This window comes from Jatropha curcas, chromosome 7 (assembly GCF_041381405.1).
Source record: "Jatropha curcas cultivar XTBG-Jc1 chromosome 7, XTBG_Jcur_1.0, whole genome shotgun sequence".
Taxonomy (NCBI): Eukaryota; Viridiplantae; Streptophyta; class Magnoliopsida; order Malpighiales; family Euphorbiaceae; genus Jatropha; species Jatropha curcas.
This window is the reverse complement of record NC_143157.1, coordinates 20266585-20293867: the sequence shown is the minus strand read 5'-3', so window position 1 is coordinate 20293867 and position 27283 is coordinate 20266585. Positions and strand designations below refer to the sequence as shown.

General features: G+C 31.8%; 4 protein-coding genes, 1 long non-coding RNA gene and 1 pseudogene across 8 annotated transcripts; 2 read left to right on the top strand and 4 right to left on the bottom strand.

The window, feature by feature from the left end:
* Positions 1-908: 908 nt before the first annotated feature.
* TBL31 (trichome birefringence-like protein (DUF828)) lies at positions 909-3956 on the top strand. The gene is made up of 5 exons (XM_089724086.1): positions 909-1367; positions 1479-1650; positions 1914-2113; positions 3057-3203; positions 3562-3956. Exons 1-5 carry the CDS (start codon positions 1000-1002, stop codon positions 3914-3916), a joined length of 1242 nt encoding a protein of 413 aa, XP_089580212.1. The 5' UTR covers positions 909-999; the 3' UTR covers positions 3917-3956.
* Positions 3957-4318: 362 nt separating this feature from the next.
* Positions 4319-9435, bottom strand: LOC105639197 (uncharacterized). Of its 4 annotated transcripts, none has more exons than XM_089724083.1 (5): positions 9227-9435; positions 8484-8663; positions 7109-8126; positions 6137-6300; positions 4319-4675 (listed from the first exon to the last, which is right to left on the bottom strand). In XM_089724083.1, the coding sequence occupies exons 2-5, from the start codon at positions 8574-8576 to the stop codon at positions 4478-4480; spliced, it is 1473 nt and encodes a 490-aa protein (XP_089580209.1). In that variant the 5' UTR covers positions 8577-8663; positions 9227-9435; the 3' UTR covers positions 4319-4477. The 4 variants fall into 4 exon arrangements, with proteins under 4 accessions (XP_089580209.1, XP_089580211.1, XP_089580210.1 ...); XM_089724085.1 differs by having other exon boundaries at positions 8484-8557; XM_089724084.1 differs by having other exon boundaries at positions 7109-8153; positions 8484-8557; positions 9227-9434.
* A 2487-nt stretch (positions 9436-11922) lies between these two features.
* Positions 11923-14575, top strand: LOC149494914 (uncharacterized). Its single transcript, XR_016321598.1, has 2 exons — positions 11923-12692; positions 14300-14575. It is a non-coding gene; the product is annotated as an uncharacterized LOC149494914 (long non-coding RNA).
* A 1240-nt stretch (positions 14576-15815) lies between these two features.
* LOC149494913 (MDIS1-interacting receptor like kinase 2-like) lies at positions 15816-16711 on the bottom strand. The gene is made up of 2 exons (XM_089724081.1): positions 16525-16711; positions 15816-16421 (listed from the first exon to the last, which is right to left on the bottom strand). Exons 1-2 carry the CDS (start codon positions 16694-16696, stop codon positions 16048-16050), a joined length of 546 nt encoding a protein of 181 aa, XP_089580207.1. The 5' UTR covers positions 16697-16711; the 3' UTR covers positions 15816-16047.
* Positions 16712-16789: 78 nt separating this feature from the next.
* Positions 16790-19014, bottom strand: LOC149494912 (uncharacterized). The gene has a single exon (XM_089724454.1). The coding sequence runs from the start codon at positions 19012-19014 to the stop codon at positions 16819-16821; it is 2196 nt and encodes a 731-aa protein (XP_089580580.1). The 3' UTR covers positions 16790-16818.
* Positions 18816-20191, bottom strand: LOC149494911 (uncharacterized; annotated as a pseudogene).
* Positions 20192-27283: the final 7092 nt, after the last annotated feature.

Genomic DNA, 27283 nt, shown 5'->3' with positions numbered 1-27283 from the left:
ACTTTTTAGTGCAAATTTCTTGTCTACCCCCACTACATCGATGGTCTCATATACCAAGTGAATTAAATTTTTTTGTTTAAAGAATATTACTGTTTTATCTTTTTTTTTTTTTCTTAGTATATAGCTATAATTACTTTTGTTTAAATCAAAACATTATTTGTAATTGATATAGTATATGCGTAAATTCATATACTGAGTATAGGTAAGTTTTTCTCCTTTTATAATTATAATGCAAATGATGCTTGGCCTAGTCACACAAGTTAATGTCTTTGGACTATTAGCATCTAGGTTGATCCTCTTCCACAACAACCTAGTTGATGGAAAATAAATAATTTTTTAATCATAATAGAGAAATTAATTAACACAATTTTTTTTTCTATATTAATTTCCAGGGATTTTTAAGCTAAATGATCCATAAATTTTAAAATAAAATCCAACTAAAATAAATTATTTGGCAAAATTAGCTATTTTAATAGTTGTTAACTGTTTTAATAGTAGCGTTTAGCTGTTTAAATAGTTAGTATAATTTTTCATAAAATACTAAAAGCTAAAGTTAGTAGCATTTTAACTGTTTAAGTAGTTGGTATAGCTTTTTATAAAACGTTAAAAGCTAAATGTTATAAAGGTTAACGTTTTATAAATCGTCATTTTAACTTTAAAATTTAGTTCAAATGCTATATTCCTGAAGACTATAAAAATAACGTTTAATTAATTTTGCTGCTTAAAAAGTTAGCGCGGAATACAGTTTCCATCCCACTTTCAAAACATTTCTCAGACTTAATAACAATGATTATGTGAGCCCCCTCCCCACCTTTTTTTTTTTTTTTTTTTTGTTTAATTCCATTTAAATGAACAAGTTAACTAAAAAAAGAACCTACCAACTGGTGGTTGCATAAATGGAGTATTTCTCAATAGACTTGAAGCTGAAGCTACATCAACAAACCATCTCTAAGAATGAGTTCTAAAACACATTCTCTACTTAACATCCTAAGCTAAAACATGATCCAACCAACATTGGATCGCCGGGTTCAGTACCTCTTCCCTTTGGCATTAGCTTCTATTCTCGTTCTCGGAATTTCAAGATTAGTCTTAGATAATCTAAAGAGCAACCATAGCTATATTTTCCGACTGTACAATGGAAGGCAAGAACATAACAAAAGGGCAGTGTTCGTTTTGCCTAAAGATCGGTTTAAGGAGAGCTGCAATGTGTTTGAAGGGCAATGGGTGTGGGATAATGTATCCCATCCTTTATATAGAGAAGAGAGTTGTCCTTACTTGGTTAAACAGACTACTTGTCTAAGAAATGGCAGACCTGATTCTTTTTATCAGAATTGGAGATGGAAGCCTGAGAAATGCAATTTGCCAAGGTATTGAAATTTTTTATGCTTTGTTCGGTGTCATTTCTGCTTTTGTTTCTGTTTTCTTACAGTAAAAATTCAAGTGCCAAATGACAAGACAATGCTTGTATGATCTCATAGGTTTGATCCACTGAAGCTGTTGGACATTTTGAGAGGGAAAAGACTGATGTTCATAGGAGATTCAGTGCAAAGAGGACAATTTGAATCTATGGTCTGTATGGTGCAATCTGCAATTCCTGATGGAAAAAAATCCTTTCACAGAATTCCACCAATGAAGATTTTCAAAGCAGAGGTTCATATTTTTGAAATTATTATAATAAATTATAAGTTCAATTTTATATAAAGAATGAACTTATCTCCCATTAGATAATTGCAGTTATTTTAAAATCTAATAGCGGATAAACTCGTTCTTATATAAAATCGAGCGTCTATAGCAGCTTTGCCCTATAATAAATCTACACGGTTGGTAACCTGACAATCAATTTTTTTAAACTTGCAGTCAATTACAAAGAAATAAACTTTTTTTTGTTTGTTTTTTGAATTTGAACATTGCAGGAGTTCAATGCATCAATAGAGTATTATTGGGCTCCGTTCATGGTGGAGTCAATTTCAGATCATGCAACAAATCATACGGTGCATAAACGTTTGGTTAATCTTGACTCTATAGCTAGACTCGGCAAGAGTTGGGAAGGAGTTGATTTTTTGGTGTTTGAGAGCTATGTCTGGTGGATGCACAGCCCTACTATCAATGCTACGTAAGTTTTTTATTTTTTTTTTATAAAAAAAAAATTTCACTCTTTTTAATTATATAAATGGAATTTTTACTATTAGAAATTGAAGTTGAAAATATTTTTTCAGAAAAGATTTTATTTTAAAAATATTAAAAATTTTCCCTAAAAAAAGGGTTAAATCATTAAAAATAATCTAAACTTTGCGGGTAGTTTTAATTGTACCATAAATTCAACTTTATTCTCCTAGTACCCCTGAATTTCAATTTTAGTTATAATAGCACCATAATTTCAAATTATATTCAATTTAATATATAAAATATTATTTTCGTTGGATTTATACTCTCTCTTGTAGTCAGATTAAATAAAAATTCATCGTTTAATAATGTCCTAACTGATACTGGTTAAGATTTTAAATTCATAAAAACCAAGTAAAATAATATTATAATTAGTTATAAGCATAAAATATTAATTTAGATTTTTGCTTTGCCATTTTTTAATACTTAGGTTAAATCTCTTATAAAAATATATTTTATTCATTACAGCGTCATTTTATTTTTTAGGGAATCATCACTTGTTATCAATATTATATAAATAAATAAAACTATATATTTTTAAGATGAATAGATTATTTTTTATTTTAATTTTTATATAAATACATATAAATATAAATTTATTTATAAATAGTGATGGTGGGAAAGGAGTCTAATTTGGAAAAAAAATGTCAAACTGGATCAATAAAAATAATATTTTATTCATTAAATTTAGTATAATTTGAAATTAGAGTGCTGTTATAACTAAAATTGAAATTTATTAAAACTAAATCAGATTTGAATAAAAACCGCAAAAACCAACCAACTGAGCCGAACCTCCCAAATTTGCATTCTCTTTGAAATTAATTTGAAAATTTAATTATTTTGATAAATAGTTTTAAAGAAGTCATTATTTATTTATTTATTTCTTTGTTCAGGTATGGATCGGTTGATGATATTCAAGAATATAATGTAACAACTGCATATAAACTGGCATTAGAAACTTGGGCAAATTGGCTACAATCTAATGTTAACCCTCTCAAGCAGAGGGTCTTCTTCATGAGTATGTCTCCAACACATTTGTGGTAAGTTCATCATTGCTTCTCCAATCAAAATTTTTCTACAAAACCCAATTCCTAGTTTTCTCTCTTCTTTTCTTTTTATATATTTTTATATGATTTTATAATTTCCTGTTTGTTTTGGATCTTTCCTTTCCTTTTCTTCCTTTTGGGCCTTTTTTTTTCTGGATGAAATTCTCTTCAGGAAAATAAATTTTCAGAAAAGTAATTCTAAGAATGTTGAATTATCATATTTAAATAGAAATAGTTTTTTTCCAAGAAATAAGATAATTAAGAGTATTAAGGTTATTATATTTTTAAAATATATTGGAGTACGCTATAATTATATTTGAAAAAGCTGTAAATAACAAACATTCAATTGTAGGAGCTGGGAATGGAGACCAGGAAGTGATGAGAACTGCTTCAATGAATCATACCCAATTAGAGGACCATATTGGGGCACAGGTTCCAATCTCCAGATCATGAAAATAGTTACTGATACCTTACAAAAATTGAAAATCAATGTGGCATTTCTGAACATCACTCAATTATCAGAGTATAGAAAAGATGCTCATACAACAATTTATGGAGAGCGAAAAGGCAAGCTATTGACAAAAGAACAAAGATCTGATCCAAAAAATTTTGCAGATTGTATTCATTGGTGTCTACCAGGAGTTCCTGATACTTGGAATGAGATACTATATGCAAATTTGTTACAGAATCATCAAAACTTTTTGTAACTTTAAGAGCAACATATAAAAGCAAATAGGTAACTCGCTATCTGGTATGAAAATGAATTCCACACAACTTTTAGGGAATTCATTTGAAATTTCACATTGGTAGTTCATTTTCACCCCTGAAAATTAAATTTCGTGGAATTCAAGATAACAAAACTAAATTCTATCATAAAATTTTATATGTCAAATTCATTTACACTGACAAAAGACGAAAGTCAACAATTTACTTCTTGACTCAGTAATTTCTTTTTTACCTTTCTGGCTAAAGTCTTTTTCAGTCTTAAATGAAGAAAAACAAAAAATAGTCAGATTCACTGCTGTACAAAAAATCCAAGTGCTAGAACAAGCACCCAAAGGAATTGGATTTATAGTGACTTATCATATCAGAATTTTGATAAACTGTCATTTTCAAAATCATTATTATTATTATTATTATCTTAGAAGTGAAAGCCGTCAACTAAATAATTATTCACAGAAGTGACATCATCTTGAAGTTGCTTACCGGAACGATAGGCTACCCAACCAGCCCAGTGGCTGTTATCAACATTAGATGTTTTGAGTCACTTACAAGAGCTCCCATTCTGAGTCGCATGTATGATCTATTTGCATAGCAGGATCTAAAGTAATAGTTTTGCTAGCTTCCAATTGACCTGGCACTGTATCTTGGCTGGAGTCTAAATCAATGTCCCCGAACCAAATTGCTAGCTGTTCATACTCCTTGCTTAACCTCTTTTTTGAAGTAAATGCATCCTGAATTCTTTTCTAAAAAGAAGAAAACCAAAATGGGATTACTAGGCTTGACCATCAAGATAATTAATCCAAAAACTCTTAAAAGCAGCATAAGATTTCAACGCTGGCCTGATTTTTCAGGAATTGCCAAAGTTTGGTGACTATGAAGAAGAACAAAAAGATTATTGCATTCAAGAAAGATAAGTAAATTTATTTTCAAGAAAGATAAGTAAATTAATCTCAAGAAAAATTTTAAAGCAGTGCACGACATGATTTTTAATAAATTTCAAACTAGCTAGGCTTTTTTAAATCTGCCTCCCAAATTTTGGGATTGAGAGCAAACCTCAAGTTTGCAAGCAGTGCTGATGTTTTTACATGATCAAGTCAGGTTGTGTACTGCACAACCTTGTATTATCAGGCTTAAGCTTGTCTTGTTTACCAAGCAAGATTAAACAAGTCGATCATTGTGCATTTCCAGATTGGCTTATCTACTAAAATAAGCTTATTAATTATTCTAAATGACTTATTAATCATTGTGCAAGTTGATCATGCCAAGCTTCTGAGCTATTTATAAACAAATTATTTCATTTTGAGCTCAGATTTCTAACCATGAATGCTTCAGATGCTAGTATCTTTTAATCAAACCATAAGCAAGCAAGTCTAAATAAGATGAGGCTAACATGCCAACTATTTGATTTGATGCGCAAGCTTGGATTCAATTGTTATTAAATAAATAAGCTTACAAAGAACTATAACACTATGTTAGGGTTGGTGGAAAATATGGAAGGAATAAAGATTGAAAAGGAAAATAAACAAATTTTCTTTTCTTCACTTGTTTGGGAATGAAGAAAATATGAAGGGAAAATAAATTATGGGGCCCACATACTATTTTCTCTCCAATTTGAGAGGAAAGTTGGAGGAAAATAATTAACTTGCAATTTTACCCCTACTTGTACTTTTTTGAAAAAAAAAAAGGTTAAACTCATAATTTTACTATTCAAAAATCATTTCGCTCCTTATTTTCCTCATGCATATCCAAACATCAATATGGAAAACGAAATGATTTTCTTACGTATTTTCCCTCTTCATTTTCCTTCAATATTTTCTTTCCTCCCTAAGTTGCTATCCAAACATAGTGTAACAGAGCCGTTCATCCAAAAAAACCATGAGAAGGTTCATATATTCATATCCAGCCCTAGATTTAAAACAAGTGTGAAAACAATGTCTGACTTGCAAAAGTCAAACTTATAAAATAACTGCCTCATATTCAACTAGCAATGAAGCAGAAAATATGCTTGTTTGAAGTCTAAAATCTTTTAAATTCAAGATCATGGCACGGCTTCTATCCTTTTATTTTGCTCACATGTTTTCATGTTTGACACTACAACAAAAGCATAGAACTGCACAGAAAACAGACCCCTGCTCACACATCACAAAAACAAGCACACATATACACACAGCAAGAGAGAGAGAGAGAGACAGAGAGAGAGAGACCTTGTATGATCTGAGTTTATGTGTTCTACGAGAGACTTCATAAAGCATACTGTTGGTCACAGTGATCCTGCTTTCCTCAAGCTTTGCCTTGTCAAACAAATCAATGGTTTCCATTACAGGGTCTAATATATCATCACAAATATAACTGGAGTAATTGGAGCATCCTGCAAATAGTTCTAGCACTAGTAAGACGATGATTTCAACAAGTGAAGATGGGGTTATTTATCTCTTTTTTAAAGATTTCGCTTACCAGCCAAAAATAAGAAAATATTGCAGCATAACATATCACAAGAAGTGAAGGTCAAAACTATCTTCACCTCCAATAAGACAAATGCATGTCAATTTTTATAAAAGATAAAACCAATTATATTATGCTGCCATCTATGCACTAAGGTGTACAGTAAAATAGCATCAACACACTTCACCTCGAAAAGAATGACCTAGATAAGTGACCAGATGGAAAAGCAGGTAAATTATGCTCGTCAAGTGCATTAAATACACATGCATGGAAGCTCCAGGTATAATATGTGTACATTGCATCTATTTTCCTTTTCTTCAATTAGACTATATCATCTGATATATTTTTCAAAGGAAATTGTTGTGCCCATTTTCTAAAAGATGCACAGAAATTACTAGGCTCACTTGCACACCCTACATAAGCAAACAACTACATAAGACTGATTCTTCCTAGTTATGAATAAATAAATCTTACATACTTGTCAGTTTGTCCATTGATAAGGTCATTTACAATGCTAAGACTATCTTCCTAATAAGATTTATATCATCCACCAAGATGTCTAAATGTGCAAATGCTGGTCAAGTCTCCATATCCCCAAATGCTTACTCTGTTTGTTACCTAGTGAGATAGTACAAGACACGTGATGAGATAATTAACTTCATAAGAACATTCTACAGGTTCTTCTTCTACCAAATACAGAAGGAAAGCTAGAATATAAACTTGGGAAAACCAACCTGCAGATTCCAATGACAGGACATCATTGGAGCAAGTGGACCCAGTCTCTGCTACTTCCCTGTCTCTAGATGCAACTGGAGCAGAAATAGATGACGAGAGTACATTCGAACTATGAGAATCATGGCCAGCCACACTAACACGGTTGCTACAAGACACTACTGCGAGGACGTCATTAAATGAATTCTCATGCAGCGTACAAGGTTCTGTAAATATTGAACCACAGGAGGAGGCAGCTGAAAAAGCCATTTCAGACACAGAAACAACACTTAAAGAATCAGACACAGAATAAGAATCATCTGCAAGGCTGTAACAAGCTGTTTCCATCTTTTGGGCAGACCTATGGTCCTCTTCATGAACTGAAGTTGCAGGTGACACCTCACCCATAGAAACAAATGCATTTTCATCATTAGAATGAATGAATTCACTGGATAGCGATACATGTAATGACTTTTTCTCCTCAGGAGAAACACGAGCACTTTCGTGAGTGGAATCAATGAATTCACCAGGTATTGATGCATGGAGTAGTTCTTTCTCTTCTGGAGCAATTAACTCCAAAGCCTCAGGTATATTGGACTTCTCCAATACTTTATTTTCTTCTGTGCTCAAATCAGAGATTTTATTTGTTGAAATATCATCAATTTTTCCTGGACCTGGTGTGCCCAAATCATTTGTCAAAATATCGTTGATGTTTCCTGGATCAGAGTCAAATGCTGTCACCTCAAGGGAATCCATGGGGGTTGCAGTAGTTGATTGGTTTACAAAGTGGTGTCCACTGAACGTATTACTGGGCTGATTCCTCACATCAAAATCACTGGGCTCTGCAAATGACTGCTTTATGGGATCCATACGTCCATGATCTTCCTCAATACCAATCATAGATTTAATATAGGTACCAACAACAGCATTTCCTTTTATAGCCACTGCTTGAGCCTCACATCTTACAGGATCAACTATAGGAGGAATAATATCTTGAACAACATCGCAAAACTTTTTCATGCTCTCACCCACAGTGTGCACCTGGTTTTCAACATATCTAACAGTATTCTGTAAAAGAAGCAGTTCAAGCACAGGGGAATTGCAAAATCAAGTTTGAGGATCTGATATATGCAGGAATGCAGTTACCAAGAACATAATCTACAATTGTGATGCAAGGATATTGATGTATATGTATGTGTATGTGTATGTGTGTGTGTGTGTGTGTGTGTGTGTGTGTGTGTGTGTGTGTGTGTATTACACTCATTCAAGTAAACATGAGCAGATACTTCTCAAGAAGAACAGCTAAAACAAGTGGAAAATGCTTGTATCCAGGAGATAAAAGAATGAAAAAAAGAAAAAAAAAAAGAAAAGAAAAAAAGAAAAGAGAAGAATCGATACCTGGTTCACAATGCTATCGACTTCCGGGCACATTGTTTCAAACCTCTGATAAATGTTCCCAACCCAGGCTATACCTTTAGATTTTAAATCCATTATAAATATGTATTACACTCAAGAAAATTGAGCAGAACCCGCTTAGAGAACAAGATACAAATTCCAAGTTCAGGACAACAATTTAACCTGCACAAGAACAACTTCAGGCTAAATGAAAGAAATAAACTTTTTTAATAATTGTGAAAGTGGAAGAATTTCCCTGTGCAAAAGAATTTGTTTTCTTGAAAATTGAAATATTTAAAACATATAAATTCTCAGAATCTGTCTTCTAGTTAAAAATTTAAAACCACAAAATAACAATCAATATAGAGTCATAAAATAGTCGGTCTAATTTGCGTTCTCTTCAGTCACTTTATGCAGTTGGCCTCAACAGTACCACATGCATGCATACATACATACATGAAAATCAAAATCATCAATCCATACGAGCTGACTCAAAACTCTTCTTTGTTTTTCCTTGAAAATAAAATTTTCCCCTTTATGCATCCATTATATTGTACAACATAAAAGAACACAAAAGGCAATCACATAACAAAGCTTAACATAAAAGAGGGCAGTAGGAATATATAAAAAAATACAGTCTTCCAACAAAAGGTAGAGAATGAAACTCAACTGATAAACCATACAATTAGCATCTATAACCCAACACATTAAGAGGAAGATTACAGGGAAAGATAAGAGTAAATTACCAGAAATTACGGGTGGGCAGTGATGACCATCGCCGGAAAGCTTGGCATAGCTAACTCAAACAGCGGGGTTTTGATAGAGAGGAAGGGACAGAGGAGGTTTTGGAACGCAGAGGATTTAAAAATAGGGTATTATAGCTGTTTCTGGCTTGTAATTTCCTAATCATTACTGGGTGTTATCGATGTTCTGTTCCTAAAACTATTAGGCGTTTCACGAACGGTTCGTCGTTCATTATCTCAGCTTATAATAATTCTCCCTCGAATTATATCACTTTTTTTCTCACGTGTCGTTCAAACATGAGTTTGGAGTTCATGACTACCCTACCGGTTTAGAAGTGTTTTTTTCACGAATCAAACCTTTTAATTTGCAGATGTTATCTCTAAATTTAACCATATTTTGCCTCTCAAGCTGATCGATATGGTTCGAATTATCACTTTGACCTATGGGTAAGTAAGTTTCGATTTTAACTGAATAATCAAACCAAGCCGATGCTATTTAGTTTGATTGAATTTGATTTATCAAAAAGATTAATTCGATTTGATTAATTACAAATGTAAATTTTAATTTTTAATTTTGACTCAGTATTCTATAAATTGAATAGACCAAAATAACCACAAAATTAGAGGTTAATCTAAACCAACATGATTTCAATCAATTTGATTTGATTTTTTTAACTAAATTATTTTCTTTTAAAAAAAAAAAATTGACTTGATTATTTCACTTTAGTTTTATTTTTATGAGTAAAATTAAATCTTTTCAATTCAATTTAATTTGTTTTTTCATATTTACTCAATTTGATTCGAATTCTATATTTAAAATTTGATTTTTTCAATTGGGGCGATTCAATTGAATTGAATGCTCATCCTTTACTTTCATCATGTCCTTGCAAACAATGTTGAGTCCATAAAATTTTTTTCTTAGGATTGGCAAATAATTTTTTTTTCTTTCAAAGATGGGTGAATGGATCCCTTATTTACTAAGCTAGATGCTGTATACCTGCAAAAGAAAGTAACACAACTAACTGGAATATTATCAGTTAAATTTGCTTAATGAAGATTCCATTTGTGCTTGAAAATTAATTTATTTTGAAAAATATTATTTGATTGACTGGTAGACAAGATTGGAGAACAATAAGATTGATTTTTTTTTTTTTTTTATTACGAAGGGAACCACAGGTTTTTAAGTTGGTATTGTTACCGCGTAAACCTTTGTTGCTTCTTACTGCTTCAAATGGAGCCACAAGAAATGCTTCAGTGCGTCTATAGTAAATTAGTTGTTTGTGTAGTTGTTAGTTGTTTGAGTAGCTTTTTATGAAATGCTAAAACATTAAACGTCACATGAGTTAACTTTTATAAAACGCTACTTCAATCTCTAAAAGCTAATTCAAATGTTATGTTGTCGAATACTATAAAAAAACAGCGTTTAGCATTTTGATCTGTCAAAAACAGCGTTCAGGATTTAACCTAAATATATTATTGTTAAAGTTGACAAATTATGAAAACCTTCCCATTTTCATGAAAACTCACTATAGAACTTGTTACGGCATAAATTAAATAGTTCATATATATATGGATATATCCCAAAATCTTGAGATATATTTCCTATGCGTTGGATTCTCTCAAGATGGAGTCTTAACAAGGAGTTGCAATTTTGAAGGCCTTTTGGGATGCCACCCCTAAAATCATTTCCATATGCAGCGAAATATTTAAGTCATCCACTAAGGCATATGCCATATGGTAGGTGACCTCCCAATCTATTATAATATATTTGTAAACTTGATACTTTTTGTCAAGTTTCCAGTTACAAGGAGCAGCATCGGTTGGAGACCAAGAAGACAAGATAAATTGACTCTAAATAGGGCTGTAAACGAGCCGAGTCGAGCTTTAGTGAGCTCGAGCTCAACTCAACAAGGATATACTCGAACTCGAGCTTGGCTCGAGTTCGTTTCAAACTCGGAAATCTAAGCTCGAGCTGGACTCGTTTAAAAATAGCCAAGCTCGAGCTTAATTCGGGCTTAGCTTGATAACTATAAATGAGTAGAGCTAGACCTCGAAATATATTAATCAAAATGACGTCGTTTTAATGTAAGTTTTAATTGATCTTGGCTTACGAGTTAACTCAAGAGCTCGGCTCGATAAAGCTGGCTCGTGAGCTAATGACCCAAGCTCGAACTTAGCTCGATAATCTTATTAAACGAGTTCAAGCGAACTTTTACCGAGTCGAATCTCAAACATTTCATAAGCAGCTTACCTCGTTTACATCACTAGCTTTTTGTTTCAAGACTAGCTTTCCACTTTAGAAAGCCATTTGCTTGAGTTTGAATAGCAGCAGAAGCAAAAGCAAGGACATGGAAAGAAAGATAATATAATTAATAACATAGTAGTAAGTGAGAAGAACAGAATAAGGAAATGAAAGCAAATTTTCAAAGGAAAACAACATAAATAAAAAATATATTTTTTCCCAAAAATAGTGATAAAAAGTAAGAAATAAAAAAGGGTGCCATGGTGATTAAATAATTAGTTAGAAATTGCAATGCTTAAGAACTATTCATTTATTTATTTATTTTAGTTTTAAATAAAAAGTAGCCTCTCTCAGTCTCTTTCAAATAGTTCTGGTGAAACGATCCGGAAAATTTTTTTAAAAAAATTTTGCATTTAAAAATTTAATTTTAAATTTTAAACGATGAGATTTAGCAAAAATATTTTTTTATTACTAAACCAGACCTGTAAATCAGTTTGAATTTTTCGAAAATCAGGTGAAAAATCCTTAAACAAGCAAAGACTGAGCCAAATCACTGAATTGAAGCAAACCGGTTCGGATCGAACCGGAATACTCTAGAAACCAGCCTTTTCTTTTCTTTTTTTTTTTTTTTCCTTTCTCTTCTTCTTCCTGGGTCTCGAGCGGCGCCATTCCTCCCTCTCCTTCCCTTCCCGTTTTCCGACCATCGCACGACGAGAGCGAGTGGCGATCGGTTCCCAAAGAACCGCCGATCACGTTTCTGGCTTCCTTTCACGCAGCAAGAGTCCCCAATGGCGCGAAATGAGACTGTCACCTCTGACAACTTCTAATTTTTGATTTTCGACGATTAGCTAGATTCAAGCGGCTGAAGGCCTCAAGGTGAGTTCTGATCAGTTTCTCCCTCTTGTGTGAACATTTTCCATCCAAGAATCGACGGATTTGGTGGAGGGAACTGAAACCACCATGAACGGCAGCGTGGAGATGGCTGTGGCGGTCGATCCGGCCAAACGAGCCACTATCTCCTCAAAACGACACCAAATTATTCAGCTTCTACGAGTGGTTTCGAGCATTTTGGTGTAAGTGTTACAAAATTCTGGGTTATTTGGGATTTACCGGCCGGGGCACACGGCGACGGCGGCGGCGGTCCGGCGGCCGGCCGGCGAATCCCCGGTGGGCCCCAAGCGGCAGAATCAACTTTTCTTCGAGAAATTGTAGTCCGATTTTTTATTGGTACCCTCTTAGACCAATTTCTAATTTTTTATATAAATTTCAAATTTAAGATTATTTGTTGATTTAGTCTATTCCTTATAAATAGTTAATTGAATGTGATTCCCCTGGAAAACCTCTATAGATAAACTTACTTAATTCTGAAAATTTAAGAATACTAGTCATTTAGAATAAATATTATAAATGGAAACATGAAAGATAAATTGGAATACTTGAAGTAGTAGATTTAATTTTTGCTAGGAAGTGGATATTTTAGTTTTTATGTTAGATTAGTTGATTATTGAAGTAGATATAATTAAATAACAAGAAATTAGATTATTTGAATAGTTTTATATATAAATAGAATATTTTAGTCTGTTATAAATAAATTAATTTTGATTGGTTTACAGTATTTATGGTAGCCGATTGTGATTAATTAATTGGTTTAGAATCTTAGAATTATTAAATGCATATATGTGTGCTTAATGGTTAATAAATGTTGTCTAAGTCGGATGGGCTGTGTGAATTGAGTAAATGTTTAGATGAATGAATGATGGTTATGGCAGACGGGATTAATTGTTGTGAATTGCTCGATGGATGGGCTTTGAGAATTTATTGTTGAATTGTAGTCTTAAGCATTTGGTTTTAATCTAATTTTAGGGGAGGATCTATCGAAATTTTGCTGGGATCTACGCTAGTTATATTTAATGGTTAAGTTAATATGTTTATTTGGAATAATTCTTTAACTTGATATATTTAAAATAGAGTACTTAATTCAATTCAATTCTCTTCTCTCCTTCGAATGCCATTCATTTAGATCGTTCTAGTTGTTCACTGCTTCAATAAGTTAGGACCCGAAATTAGGGTGTTTTTCCAATTTAGCAATGTAAGTAGTAATAGGTAGTATATATACCATATGCATCATACATAAACTCATTATTATACAATGCTTCGTCTTTATTTGTTTATTTATTTACTTGTTTATTTTTTTTAATATCAATTATTATATTATTAGTGTTTAATACTCTTTTGTTTATTTGTATTTATATATGAAAGTCTATTTGTACATTTGCATAATTTTTGTTGTTAATGTGTTGCATTTAAATACGATGTTTGATTATTTGTATTGTGATATTGCTATGCCTTGTTTGTGTGGAATTGGGATGAAGTGGGTCACCATGAATTTGTGAGGATGGTCTTTGATACCTTCAGTCATGTATGGAAGAACGGTGTCCCCGTGTGCATCTAATGATATGGATTATATGGAAAACCACAGGATGACCGTCTATTGGTATGGAAATGAAAATAGAGTATAAGAAAAATGAGAGAGTTGGTCAAGTGAGGATTAGACCGGTCGGCCATGTATGGGGGATTAGCTCCTTAGTGTACACATTATGAGAGGATGTGCCACGTGTGAGGACGGCTCATCGGGGGTTTTGGTAACGCCACATACCAATTTCCACGTGTTTGATTACTTGAAGGTGTAATTATTTGTGAGTGCTGATGATGTGTCATGTGTTTGATTGGATGAATGCTTATTTTAGTATTTTAGGAAGCATTTGGTGTAAATGCTTGTGTTATGCAATAATTATTATTAAACTAACATTTCTTTTGTTTAATATTTTTTTTAGGAAGTAAATACTTCTTGTCCCGATTAAAGCTCTGTCTCGTTCCCCGCAAAGATAGAAAAAAATAACTTTTAAAATTAGTAGTTATTTAAATTATGTAGTTATATGTACTCAAACTTATTTATATTAATCTGTTAGTGAACTCCGCAGTCGTAGGATTTATGTACCTCTAATCATGTATTAAAATAGGTATAACGATTTATGAACCCATAAATGTTTTAATTATTTTTCTAAGTGCATGTAACCGATAGCCCATATAATGAATGTAGTGAATTACAAGATGGGCCCGAACTATAAAATGTTTAAGATGTTAAATTTGGGCCAAAGTATAAAATAATTATGAGATTTATGGTGTATGGCAATATGGCTGAATGTTTGAAATTGATATTGATATAGTTGAATTTTGTAGTTTAAGCTTATTACAGGCCTTGGGACCTTAAGCTTATCTAGGCCTAGTGCCGGTCTGGCTCATGGAAACGGATCGTGACATCTGGTCTGCCCAATATGCTAGTGTTTCGGTGAGCGACTCCCCAAGGCTTGTTGTCATAGATAAAATGATATCATTGTTTGGCTTTTTCATAATTTTATAATGTATAAAAAGTTCTATAAAGTTTTAAAGTTTAAATAAAACTAGCTTTCAAATTTCTAATCTAAATAGATAAAAGACCTGCACAACTAGTTACTCAATATTAGTACATTTTACAGTTTGTACAATTAAAATATATAAATTATAATTAATACATGCTCCCTTCGACTTATTTTATTTGCTTGTTATTTCTGTTTTGGATGTCTAAAATGTTTGTAAGGTTTTTAAATTTAGAAATGTAAATAATTACTTTTTTCATAATAATCTTCATGATTATTGATTGAATGAATGATTTTTATTAATATCTTAATTAGTTAAGGATAGAAAATGGTAAAATAACTTTTATTGACTAAATTATTAATATGCGTGTTTTGTCAAATCCTGCAAATAAAATGAGACGGATTGAGTATTTTTTTTTTCATATAGTTTGAATTCTTTTATGGTTGTTGATTTTATAATCCTATTATTATAAATGTTTCGTTGTAATATAGATCATGCCATTAAACAAATAACACAAATATTAATTATCATTAATCTTCCATAATTATCATAACAAATAACACAAATATTAATTATAATAACCTCCCGTAATTATCATAAATTTTGTTGCAATTTTGAATTTGAACTAATTTCTTATAAATTATCATAAATCTCTAATTTTTTGCTTCCACTAATAATACAAATACCAATCAGCATAAATTTTCCATAATTATCAATTTTTTTTTTTACCAATATCGTATATATTATCATAAATCTCCACATATTAACGCAATTAAATCATTTTTTAAAAAATATGACATAGAATAAAAATGACAAAAAAGAATTTTCCAATTTAAAGGTTCATTCGATTATTGTAATGTTACACACAACTACACAAGCATTTATTCAAACAATTTAAGTGTAATAAGCTCGATAAAACTTACATCATAAATGAATATACAAACCTAAACTTCTTTTAAAAAATATAAAACATGAACTATAAAATACTTTGTTCATATGTAAATTAAGAGACTTCCATTCTTAAAAAAACAAAAAAAGAAAGAAATTAAGAGACCCCATTCACCATGCACCTTTTTATTTTATTGAGTAGTTTGACCAAAAAAAAAAAAAAAAAAAAGAAGAGATCATAGATGAAATTTATGTACACATGAACAATAATAAAGGATTAGCCAGCTTGGCCATCTTGAAGCAAAAGCTCTCCTAATTTGATTTCAGAAAATGGCTTTGTTAATGGATGCCATTTAGCAACTAGTTTTGAAGAAACTTGTTCCATGGTTGGCCGAGATTGAGGATTCACACTCAAACATGCAAATGCAAGTTTGGAAACATAAATCAAGCCTTCAGCATCTCTTTTTTGAGGAATTTGTAGGCATTGGTCAATCACATCTTTCCATGGGGTTTGCTGGTTCGTTGCTGCTGAAAATGACGAAAGAGATGAAATGAAATCTCCTGGATGTGTGCCCATTATTATCTCCAGTGTTACCACACCAAAGCTATAGACATCACATTTTTCATTGACTACCATTGTGTAAGCTAGCTCTAGAAAAATTTCCAATACACCCATCAGTTTACAATAATGATAATGGTGCAAAATATGTCAAATACATATATTTTAGACTAATTAAGATGTCAAGGTGTTTACCTGGAGCTGTGTATCCAAATGTTCCGGCAAATGCAGTCCAATTTGATGTATCGGGCATCAAGAGCCTTGCTGTACCGAAATCAAAGACATGAGCTTCCAATTCTGAATCTAGTAGGACATTGTTCCTGGAAAGGTCTCGATGAATAATTGGAGGGAAGCAATCATGGTGCATATAAGACAATGCATTAGCTATTCCTATAACAACATTTAGCCTTTTACTCCAATTTAACTCCTTTGCTTGTTCTTTATCACATAATATCTTTCTCAAACTTCCTCTTTCTATGAAGTTATAAATCAAAATGAGTGTTTAGCATGAGAACAAAATCCATATAACTTCACAATGTTCCGATGGCGAATGTTTGTCAGTGCAACAATCTCATTTGCAAATGCTTTCACATTTAACATCTCATCATTTTGTGACTGGTTATGAAGTTTCTTCACAGCAACCACTCTACCTGTTGGCAACACAGCTTTATAGACAACTCCATACCCTCCCACTCCAATACAATACTTAGAATCAAAACCTTCTGTAGCCTCGATAATGTTTTCATATTGTAGATCTTTATCTGGGCTCCATATTGCATGAACACCTTCCTCACTACTTAACTTGGCTTTTCTCCTTATACTTCTTCGACGGAAAATGAAAAAACATCCTATGAAGAGAAAGAATAGAAACAAACTTGCGGACAAGATTGGAAGAACAATATGCTTGATTACTTTTTTGTCTTTTCTTCCTATGGTTTTTTTGATTGTGAAGGAATCACAAGTCTTTAAGTTGGTGTTGTTACCGCACAAGTCTTTGTTGTTTCTCAGTGCTTCAAATGGAGCCTCACGGAAAGCTTTAACATTAGGAATCTGGCCCTTTAACTTGTTATAGGATATATCCACCGATGTTAAGCTTATCAAGTAATCAAGAGTAGTTGGAATAGAACTTGACAATAAATTGTGGGAGAGATTCAACATCTCTAGCCTTTGCAACTGTCCAAGCTGCTCTGGTATCTCTTTTTTAAACAAATTGTAACTTAGATCAAGGCTTTGTAGAAAGCGTAAATTGCCAATCTCTAAGGGGATATTACTAGAGAATTCATTTTTACTGAGGTTCAAGAAGAGTAAGTTTGAGCATTCACCGAGCTGTTTGGGAATAGATCCACTAAGATTATTTGCAGCCAAATTAAGATCAGAAAGATCACGTAACATACCAATTTCTTTAGGAATGCCACCTGAAATCTTATTGTTGCCAAGATAAAGGTAAAGTAATTGTAACTTTCCCAATTTTTTCGGTATATTCCCCACAAGATGATTAGATGAGAGGTCAAGCAAATGCAATTGAGTTGCCTTGCTGAGTTCAGATGGAATTGTGCCTGATATATTATTCTTGGAAATTTTCAAAGTTGACAAATTGTGAAAATCTTCCCATTTCCATGAAAGCTCACCATAGAATTTGTTATCACTTAAATCCAAATAGTTTAAGTGTGGATATATCCCAAAATCTTGAGATATATTTCCTGTGAGTTGGTTTCTCTCAAGACGGAGTCTTATCAAGCTGCTACAATTTTTAAGGCTTCGTGGTATGGGACCCGTAAAATTGTTTCCCGTTGCACTGAAATGTTGAAGTTGCCCACCAAGGCATATGTCATTTGGTAGGTGACCTGCCAATCTATTTTCATATATTTCTAATTTTTCTAAGAGAGTAAGGTTGTTGATGGAAGATGGGATTGCACCGGTGAGTTGATTGTCTGCCAATTCCAAATCAGTAACGGACCTCAACATTCCAACTTCCCAAGGTATAGAACCAGAAAGTCGGTTGGTATGAAGATAAAGTTTTGATGCCTTCGTCAAGTTCCCTATGGAAGCTGGGATTGCACCGGTGAGTTGATTGTCTGACAATTCCAAATCAGTAACGGACCTCAACATTCCAACTTCCCAAGGTATAGAACCAGAAAGTCGGTTGGTATAAAGATAAAGTTTTGATGCCTTCGTCAAGTTCCCTATGGAAGCTGGGATTGCACTGGTGAGTTGATTGTCTACCAATTCCAAATCAGTAACGGACCTCAACATTCCAACTTCCCAGGGTATAGAACCAGAAAGTCGGTTGGTATAAAGATAAAGTTTTGATGCCTTCGTCAAGTTCCCTATGGAAGCTGGGATTGCACCGGTGAGTTGATTGTCTGACAATGCCAACTCAGTAACGCACCTCAACATTCCAACTTCCCAAGGTATAGAACCAGAAAGTCGGTTGTTAAAAAGATAAAGTTTTGATACCTTCGTCAAGTTCCCTATGGAAGCTGGGATTGCACCGGTGAGTTGATTGTCTGACAATTCCAAATCAGTAACGGACCTCAACATTCCAACTTCCCAAGGTATAGAACCAGAAAGTCGGTTGGTATGAAGATAAAGTTTTGATGCCTTCGTCAAGTTCCCTATGGAAGCTGGGATTGCACCGGTGAGTTGATTGTCTGACAATTCCAAATCAGTAACGGACCTCAACATTCCAACTTCCTAAGGTATAGAACTAGAAAGTCGGTTGGTATAAAGATAAAGTTTTGATGCCTTCGTCAAGTTCCCTATGGAAGCTGGGATTGCACCGGTGAGTTGATTGTCTGACGATTCCAAATCAGTAACGGACCTCAACATTCCAATTTCCCAAGGTATAGAACCAGAAAGTCGGTTGGTATGAAGATAATGTTTTGATGCCTTCGTCAAGTTCCCTATGGAAGCTGGGATTGCACCGGTGAGTTGATTGTTTGACAATTCCAAATCAGTAACGGACCTCAACATTCCAACTTCCCAAGGTATAGAACCAGAAAGTCGGTTGGTATAAAGATAAAGTTTTGATGCCTTCGTCAAGTTCCCTATGGAAGCTGGGATTGCACCGGTGAGTTGATTGTCTGACAATTCCAAATCAGTAACGGACCTCAACATTCCAACTTCCCATGGTACGGAACCAGAAAGTCGGTTGGCATGAAGATAAAGAATTGATACCTTCGTCAAGTTCCCTATGGAAGCTGGGATTGAACTAGAGAAATTATTGTATGACAATGAAAGGATCGTAAGAAATGTCAAAGTTCCAAGTTGTTGAGGTGTAGGACCTGAAAATTGGTTCTCATAAAGTGAAAGAACTGATAGCTTTGTTAAGTTTCCTATTGAAGTTGGGATTGAACCAGACAGAAGGTTGCTTGACAAGTCAAAGTATGTGACAAAGCTTAATACTCCAACACCTTGAGGAATGATACCGGAGATTAAATTGATAGACAAGTCAAACACATTGAGTTTGGAAAGATTACCAATATAGGAAGGAAGGTTCCCATGAAATGAGTTGTTGCGAACGTTAAAGCAAATAAGTTTGGGAAATAAGAAAATATCAAGATTTTGAAGTGCACCTTCTAAATGAGAATCCACCAGTCTTATTGCAGAGATACTTTTATCCTTATGACAGTGAATACCAAACCAATGGCAAGGAGTAGCACTGGTTGCAGACCAAGAAGATAAGACAGATTGGCTCTAATTATCAAGACTAGCTTTCCATTTTAGAAGAGCATTTGCTTGAGTTTGAATAGTAGTAGTAGAAGTAAAAGTAAGGACATGAAAGAATAATATAATTACTAGCATAGTATTAAGGGAGAAGAAGGAGAGAGATTTGTGTAAGGAGGATGGCATAATCAGTAGGTAGTTGATTATAAATAATGAGGGATTAGAGAAATGTTGTTGAGGAATTTAAGACGTAGATGAAGAGATATTTATAGGGAAAAATTTTTTCTAGACTGAAGTCATGGCACCATTTATAGATCAAATCAATTAAATTAAAAATTTTTAAACACAGTTCGACTTTATCTTTTTTTTAAAAAAAATATATATATATATGGTCAGAAATATCTAACTATTACATGTTTGTGGAAATTTAGGGACAAAACAGAACATTGAGGTGTCAACAAATAAGTAAGTTTAAAGACGAAAAGATGTAATCAATTGACGTGTATGTGTTTTTAGAAATTTATTACAGATAATAAAGGTAACAACTAATAAGTGAGTTTAAAGACAAACGCAATTAATTTCACTTTTGAGTTTTTGTTTTTTTTTGAAAGAGTTGAGTTTACTTTGTTGTTGACCCAAACATAGGCCCTAAACAAGCAATGTTCTCTTTTTTTTTTTCTATTTTTTTATAAATAAATTAACACCTCGCAATCCTTTGATATGCTAGGATAAGGATTTTTTTTTTCCCAAAATAATGCACGGTGCTATGATGATTAAATTACTATTACCACATATACCTCCAATAATTACGTATTTGATATTGACGATCGAATCTACCAGAAATAATAACCACGGTAAAAAATTAAATAATTACCATAAATGCCAGATGAAAAATAAGGACACCGAGATTTACGTGGTTCACCCTTCAACTGTTATGGGCTACGTCTACGGGACAAAAACTCCTAATAATTCTTTCACTAAAAATAGTAGGTACAAAATAGATTATAAAAATAGTGGTACTCTAAGTGTTTCCCAAAAACACCCCAAAAATTATAATCCTTACTATTTTCTCTTTTTTCCAATTTTAAGAACCCTTTCCTAAAATTCTCTACACTAATTGTGTATTCATATTCTTTTATTTTTGTGTGTTTTTTTTAGTGGACGCGTCATTAACGCGTCAACCGAATGGACGCATTAATCACTCGTCCACTTTTCTTTTTTTTTTTTCTCATTGACGCGTTAATCACGCGTTCACTTTTCCTTTTTTTTTCTCCTTGCCTTCTTTGACTGTCAAAACAAAACATTTTTTTTCTTTTCTTCAAACTTTTGTGGGTCCCACATGTCGGAGGACCCCGCAACATGGCTTAGATAGGTTAACTATGAGATAAGTAATGAAGTAAGGGTAAAAGTATAGGCAAGTATGAGATTGACAGCAAATCATACTTGTAGCATTTTAATCTTTTTGTATTTAAGTGTGAAACTTGATCAATGAATTATGCCACTGTGAAAATTTCTATTTCATAATGTTTTTCACAATTCTCCTTTGAAGCTTAAAATCTGCAGAATTTGTTCATTTCTTTACTGCAGAATTTGTTTTATAAAGGTTCTGCAAATAATGTTATTTCTCAATCACTTCTTTGCCCAAAACTTCAATAGTTCTGATTTTATCCTTTTTTTTGCAAGTGTATGGTAAAAAATATCCAACTAACTATTGCGTGTTTTTTATGGAAATTTAGAGACAAAACAGAACATTGAGTGACAACAAATAGATGAGTTTAAAGACAAAAAGATGTAATCAATTGATATGTATCTGTTTTCAGAAATTTATTTCAATAAATTTATTGAAATTTATTGGAAAATATATGTAAGGAGATGAATACAAAAGGAAATCTCAAGGAAATTTCAAAAGAAAACGACATAACTAAAATTTTTTTTTTTCCCCAAAATAATGCATGGTGCCATGATGATTAAATAACTAATTAGACATTCCAATGCTTAAGAACTATTTAATTTTAAATGAAATAATGTTGTCATGGTTTGGTTTTTTCATAATTTTATAATTTATCAAAAAGTTTCAAATATAATTATTCACTTTCTAAATTAGTAACTTGATAGTGCATTTTTAATATTAGACTTGCCTAGAAGAGATCTATGACTATGAATATTTTAAAAATTATTTTCATTTTATTCTTTTTTCAGTGTATGATTAGAAATACCTTCAACTCAATAAAAAAAATAATTTTTCATTGGTTTGGTTCATAGTGAGTCTATAAACTAGGTCTAAACAAGTCAATCCCATTTTTATGACTTTAAAACAAAAATCGATTTTCTGATGAAGAACAAACATAAGAAAAAAAATGAAATTATAGAATAGATATCAATTTTCCAGTGAAGAAAAGAAATGAAAACGAAAATGAAATCGTAGAACAAAAATTGATTTTTCGATGAAGACTCTCACGTCGGTCGTGCCTGTGACGATGACTCTCACGCGGGTCTTACTACCGGAGGCAGTTCACTCCTGCCATTAAAACAAGAAGTAGTAAAAGAAGAAACTGACAGGATGATTCGTATGAAGCCCCAACAATAGAAATGAGCTTTCCATGACCAAAATTTAGGATGCCGGTGTTTGATAAGTATGATGGGATGACTGATCGAAGAAATCTAGAAAATGTTCACACCATAATGCACTTGCAAAACAATTCAAGAGCTTAGGTATCGAGTTTTTCCCTTTGACACTATAAGGAATGGAAGAATGGTATCGAGCATTAAAGATAGGATCTGTTGGGTGATTCTCTCTCAACTTGCCTCTATGTTCCAAGCTAGATTCATTATTAGTATCCCCACTAAGAAGATCTCCTTTGATTTGCTTGACTTAAAGGGGGAAGAAAGAGAAATGTTAAAGCAATACATTGAAAATTTTCAAAAGTTGGCAATGCAAGTTGATAATTTTAACCAAGTAGCCGTAGGTGCAATGGAGAAAAATTATAATTATAACAGGTTGTTTGAATCGCTTCATATTGATCCTTAGTACTCTTTTGCAGAACTCATGTCAAGAGCAAATAAATTCTCAAAACTAGATGAATCCTGGAAAATGCAGTAGAAAAACTTAAAAACGGTTTGAGGATAAGAAGAATGATCGGAAGAGTCAATCTAATTAGTTGCAAAATCAATTTATTTATTTGATTAGAAAGAAAAAAAGAATAGAGGAAGGAGGAAGTAACTTGTAGAATGTGAAATTGCAACCTTCATCGAGGAAAGCCCACCTAAAAGTCAGTACATTTCCCAAGGAGTTTTTCTTTTCTGATTACTCTTTTATTTGGTGACCATTTTTTCCTTGTACTGCATTAAGTTCTACATTAACATTAGTTTTTGTGTATTGTACTAAATAAGTTTTCTATGTGTACTCAAGGAAAGAAGAAATTCTATGAACAAGACCCTTTGGTTTTGTTTGGTGGATTACAGGCTCGAATCCTAAATTTTAATTCAGGATAAGTTTGTTTGTCGGAACTGAATTAAGAATAAGTTGCTTATTTATATTTACATATTTGCAAATCAAATTTTGTATTTTAGAGTATTTGGGGAAGGGATTCGAACCTGAATATATTGTCAGTTTGTATATACACTTGTCACTAGACTATGCTTTGGTGTGCAAAGAACAAAAACTTCTTATTAGAACTCATTAAGAAAGCAATATAATTTATTTATTGTATGGAAAGATAAAATTGCTCCTACGATTATAAAAATGACTTTATATACCACTTAATCATTTGACAATCAGTTCTTGATATAACACTTCTTAATCATTCAACTCAATAATATAGTTCAGATATACAAACTCTTCCTAACTAATAAGATAAAAACTAATACCGAAGACTCTAAAAATTTGTTGTTTTCATAATTTTATAATTTATCAAAAAGTTTTATAAAGTTTTTAAGTTTCAAATAATTAAGCTTTTTGAATTACTAACTTGATAGTATATTTTTAAGATTAGACTTGTCAGCACGAGGTCTATAGCTATGAACATTTTAAAAATTATTTTCATTTTCTTTTTTCATTGTATGATTAAAAATACCTTCAAATTAATAAATAAAAAAAAATTTTCATTGGTTTGGTTCATAGTGAGCCCATAAACTGGGTAAAACAAGTCACTCCCATTTTTATGACTTTAAAATGACAAAAAATAAATTAATTTATTTGAAAATCTGTAAGAGACTTTTTATTAAATAATGAATAAAGATGATTTCAATTGTCTATTCAAAATTTGGGTAAACCATTAAATACCTTCAAACTTTGCGTCTTGTAACAATTTCACCCTAAATCCAACTTAACCCCTCAAGCACTCCAACTAAAATGTTTTGTCACAATTATACCCCAATTTGAAATTGATCAAAATTAATGAATTATATATATTAAATATGGGTCCTATAACTTCTACTTGAATTAACTTTACCCCAAAGAATGAGTTGGCTAAATTATACTATAAAATACCCCAAACTTTGACGATTGTAATGATTTCACTCCAAAATGACCTTAATCACTCAGACACTTACTTTTAACTTTTTATCACAACTGCAAGTTGAATTCAAATTGTAGCAAATATATTGTTCGAATAAGGGGGTCATATTCAATTATAATTTCACCTTAGATTCAAATTTTATCTTATTTTAATAGAGCCCCTAAATTACTAGACAAGTGTCAATTTTAAAACGATATTAGAAATGAAAACGTCGATATTAGAAATGAAGATAACCTAATTTTTGGTAAAAAAATAAATTAATAATTCACAACCTAACCTTAATGAATCCACGTCACACCCTCATACATACAAATAGTATAAAAAAAAAAGATGTACTCTACAACAAAGAAAAATAAACCAATAGAAAACGAAGTAACAAAACCAAAAATGAAGGAATAAAATAATAAAACAAAAAATGAAAAACAAAATGTAAATAAAGCGAAAAATTAGGAAAAAGTACAAACAGAAAAACTAGGAATATATACGAAATAAATTATGGTTTCAATTCCATAATTGGAAAACTAAACAGTCGAAAATTAGGTTTCCGATTCAACGATATATATATATATATATATAGTAATCAATAAAATAACTCACCTGACACCTAGAAATAAAAAATATATATAGAATCGCAACAAACACCGATGGAGCAGAATATCTCAAGAAGAATGAAATCTATGAGGAATAAAATACAGAAAGAAGAAGATGAAAAAAACTAAATGAAAGCGAAATCATAGAATAAAAATCAATTTTCTTATAAGAACAAAAATAAAAGTAAAAATGAAATTGTAGAATAGATATTAATTTTCCGGTGAAGAATAGAAATGAAAACGAAAATGAAATCATAGAACAAAAATTGATTTTTCGATGAGGACTCTCGCGTCAATCGTGCCTGTGACGATGACTCTCATTCTGTTCTTGCTGCCAAAGGCAATTCACGCCTGCCATTAAAACAAGAAGTAGTAAAAGAAGAAACATTAGTTTCAAAGTGACAAACTATAGCATCCAAACAGAAAATAAAAACCTCGTTACGTGAAAAGGTAAATAAGTAAATCACTAACAAAAATGATATTGTTTTAATAATTTAGGTCAAAATGAGATTTTTAAACTAAAGTTTCAAAATCTGACATATACTATAATATGCTTATTAGAAATAAGTAAAAAAGGTACTACCTTCCCCCCGAAATGTGAGAACCATTTAAAAAAAAGTTTAATGTATAAATTTACCATTTTATTTTTTTATAAAAAATCTTATGATACCTCTAATTTCACTTTGACTGAGTGAATACCATAATTTATAAAATTGTACCCATTAAAATGCTCCAACTTATGAAATTAAATCATAATTAAAAAATAAGAAAATAGTTATTCTAAAAGTTGTACTAAATATATATAGGACCCTTTTGGTCTCTTAAAGGACAACAATAATTCAATTATTACTACTCTAATTTCTGTATGAAATTCCCATAAAATTTTTCACTCCACTTATGAACCGAATCAATGAAACTAAGGATTTTTAAATAGTATTTCTATTGAAAGTTATGGCATTATTACCGTCACATTATGAAAACATTTTGTTTATTACTATTGTATTATGTTGCAGCCTTTTTAGTTTTAGAAGTATGGCTTAGATAGGTTAACTATGAGATAAGTTATGAAGTAAGGGTAAAAGTATGGGCAAGTATGAAATTGACAGCAAACCGTACTTGTGGTGCTTTAATCTTTTTGTATTTAAGTGTGAAACTTGATCAATGAATTATGCCCACTATGAAACCTCCTATTTTATAATGTTTTTCACAATCCTTCTCCTTTAAAGCCTAAAATCTACAAAATTTGTTCCTTTCTTTACTGCAGAATTTGTTTTGTAAAAGTTCTGCAAATAATGTTATTTCTAAATCACTTTTTTGCCCAAAACTCTGACAGTTTCGATTTTATCCTTTCTTTTTTGTAAATATATGGTCCAAAATATCCAACTAACTATTACGTGTTTTGTGAAAATTTAGAAATAAAACATAACATTGAGGTGACAACAAATAGGTGAGTTTAAAGACAAAAAGATGTAATCAATTGACATATATGTGTTTTCAGAAATTTATTACAAAACACATAGGTCAACAAACAAGTGAGTTTATAAAGACAAACACATGTAACCAAATGTAGCAAATTAATTCCACTTTTGAGTTTACTTTGTTGTTGACCCAAGCATATGCCCTAGACAAGATAATATTTTCTTTTTTTTTTCTTTTTTTTTATAATAAATTAACACCTCGCAATTCTTTGATATGCCAGGATAAGGAGATGAATACAAAAGGAAATCTAAGGAAATTTCAAAAGAAAACGACATAACTAAAAAAATTTTTTTTTCCCAAAATAATGCATCGTGCCGTGATGATTAAATAACTAATTAGACATTTCAATGCTTAAGAACTATTTAGTTTTAAATGAAATAATGTTGTCATGGTTCGGTTTTTTCATAATTTATAATTTATCAAAAAAGTTTCAAATATAATTATTCACTTTTTAAATTATACCCAATTATTAGAAATGAAGATAACCTAATTTTTGGTAAAAAAATAAATTAATTCACAACCTAACCTTAATGAATCCACATCACACCCTCATACATACAAATAGTATCAAACAAAAGATGTATTCTACAACAAAGAAAAATAAACCGATAAAAAGAAGGAATAAAATAATAAAATGAAAAATGAAAAACAAAATCTAAATAAAGCGAAAAATTAGGAAAAAGTACAAACAGAAAAACTAGG

Excerpts from the sequence above, each read along its gene's own strand:
- TBL31 (XM_089724086.1), top strand. The coding sequence starts at position 1,000 with ATGATCCAACCAACATTGGATCGCCGGGTTCAGTACCTCTTCCCTTTG. Across the intron at positions 1,651-1,913 it reads TGAAGATTTTCAAAGCAGAG|GAGTTCAATGCATCAATAGA; the intron begins GTTCATATTTTT and ends TGAACATTGCAG. Across the intron at positions 3,204-3,561 it reads ATGTCTCCAACACATTTGTG|GAGCTGGGAATGGAGACCAG; the intron begins GTAAGTTCATCA and ends ATTCAATTGTAG.
- LOC105639197 (XM_089724082.1), bottom strand. The coding sequence starts at position 8,576 with ATGGATTTAAAATCTAAAGGTATAGCCTGGGTTGGGAACATTTATCAG. Across the intron at positions 8,154-8,483 it reads TCGATAGCATTGTGAACCAG|AATACTGTTAGATATGTTGA; the intron begins GTATCGATTCTT and ends CTTCTTTTACAG. Across the intron at positions 6,301-7,108 it reads CCTGTCATTGGAATCTGCAG|GATGCTCCAATTACTCCAGT; the intron begins GTTGGTTTTCCC and ends AACTATTTGCAG.
- LOC149494913 (XM_089724081.1), bottom strand. The coding sequence starts at position 16,696 with ATGCACCATGATTGCTTCCCTCCAATTATTCATCGAGACCTTTCCAGG. Across the intron at positions 16,422-16,524 it reads ATTTGGATACACAGCTCCAG|AGCTAGCTTACACAATGGTA; the intron begins GTAAACACCTTG and ends AAATTTTTCTAG.
- LOC149494912 (XM_089724454.1), bottom strand. The coding sequence starts at position 19,014 with ATGTTGAGGTCCGTTACTGATTTGGAATTGTCAGACAATCAACTCACC.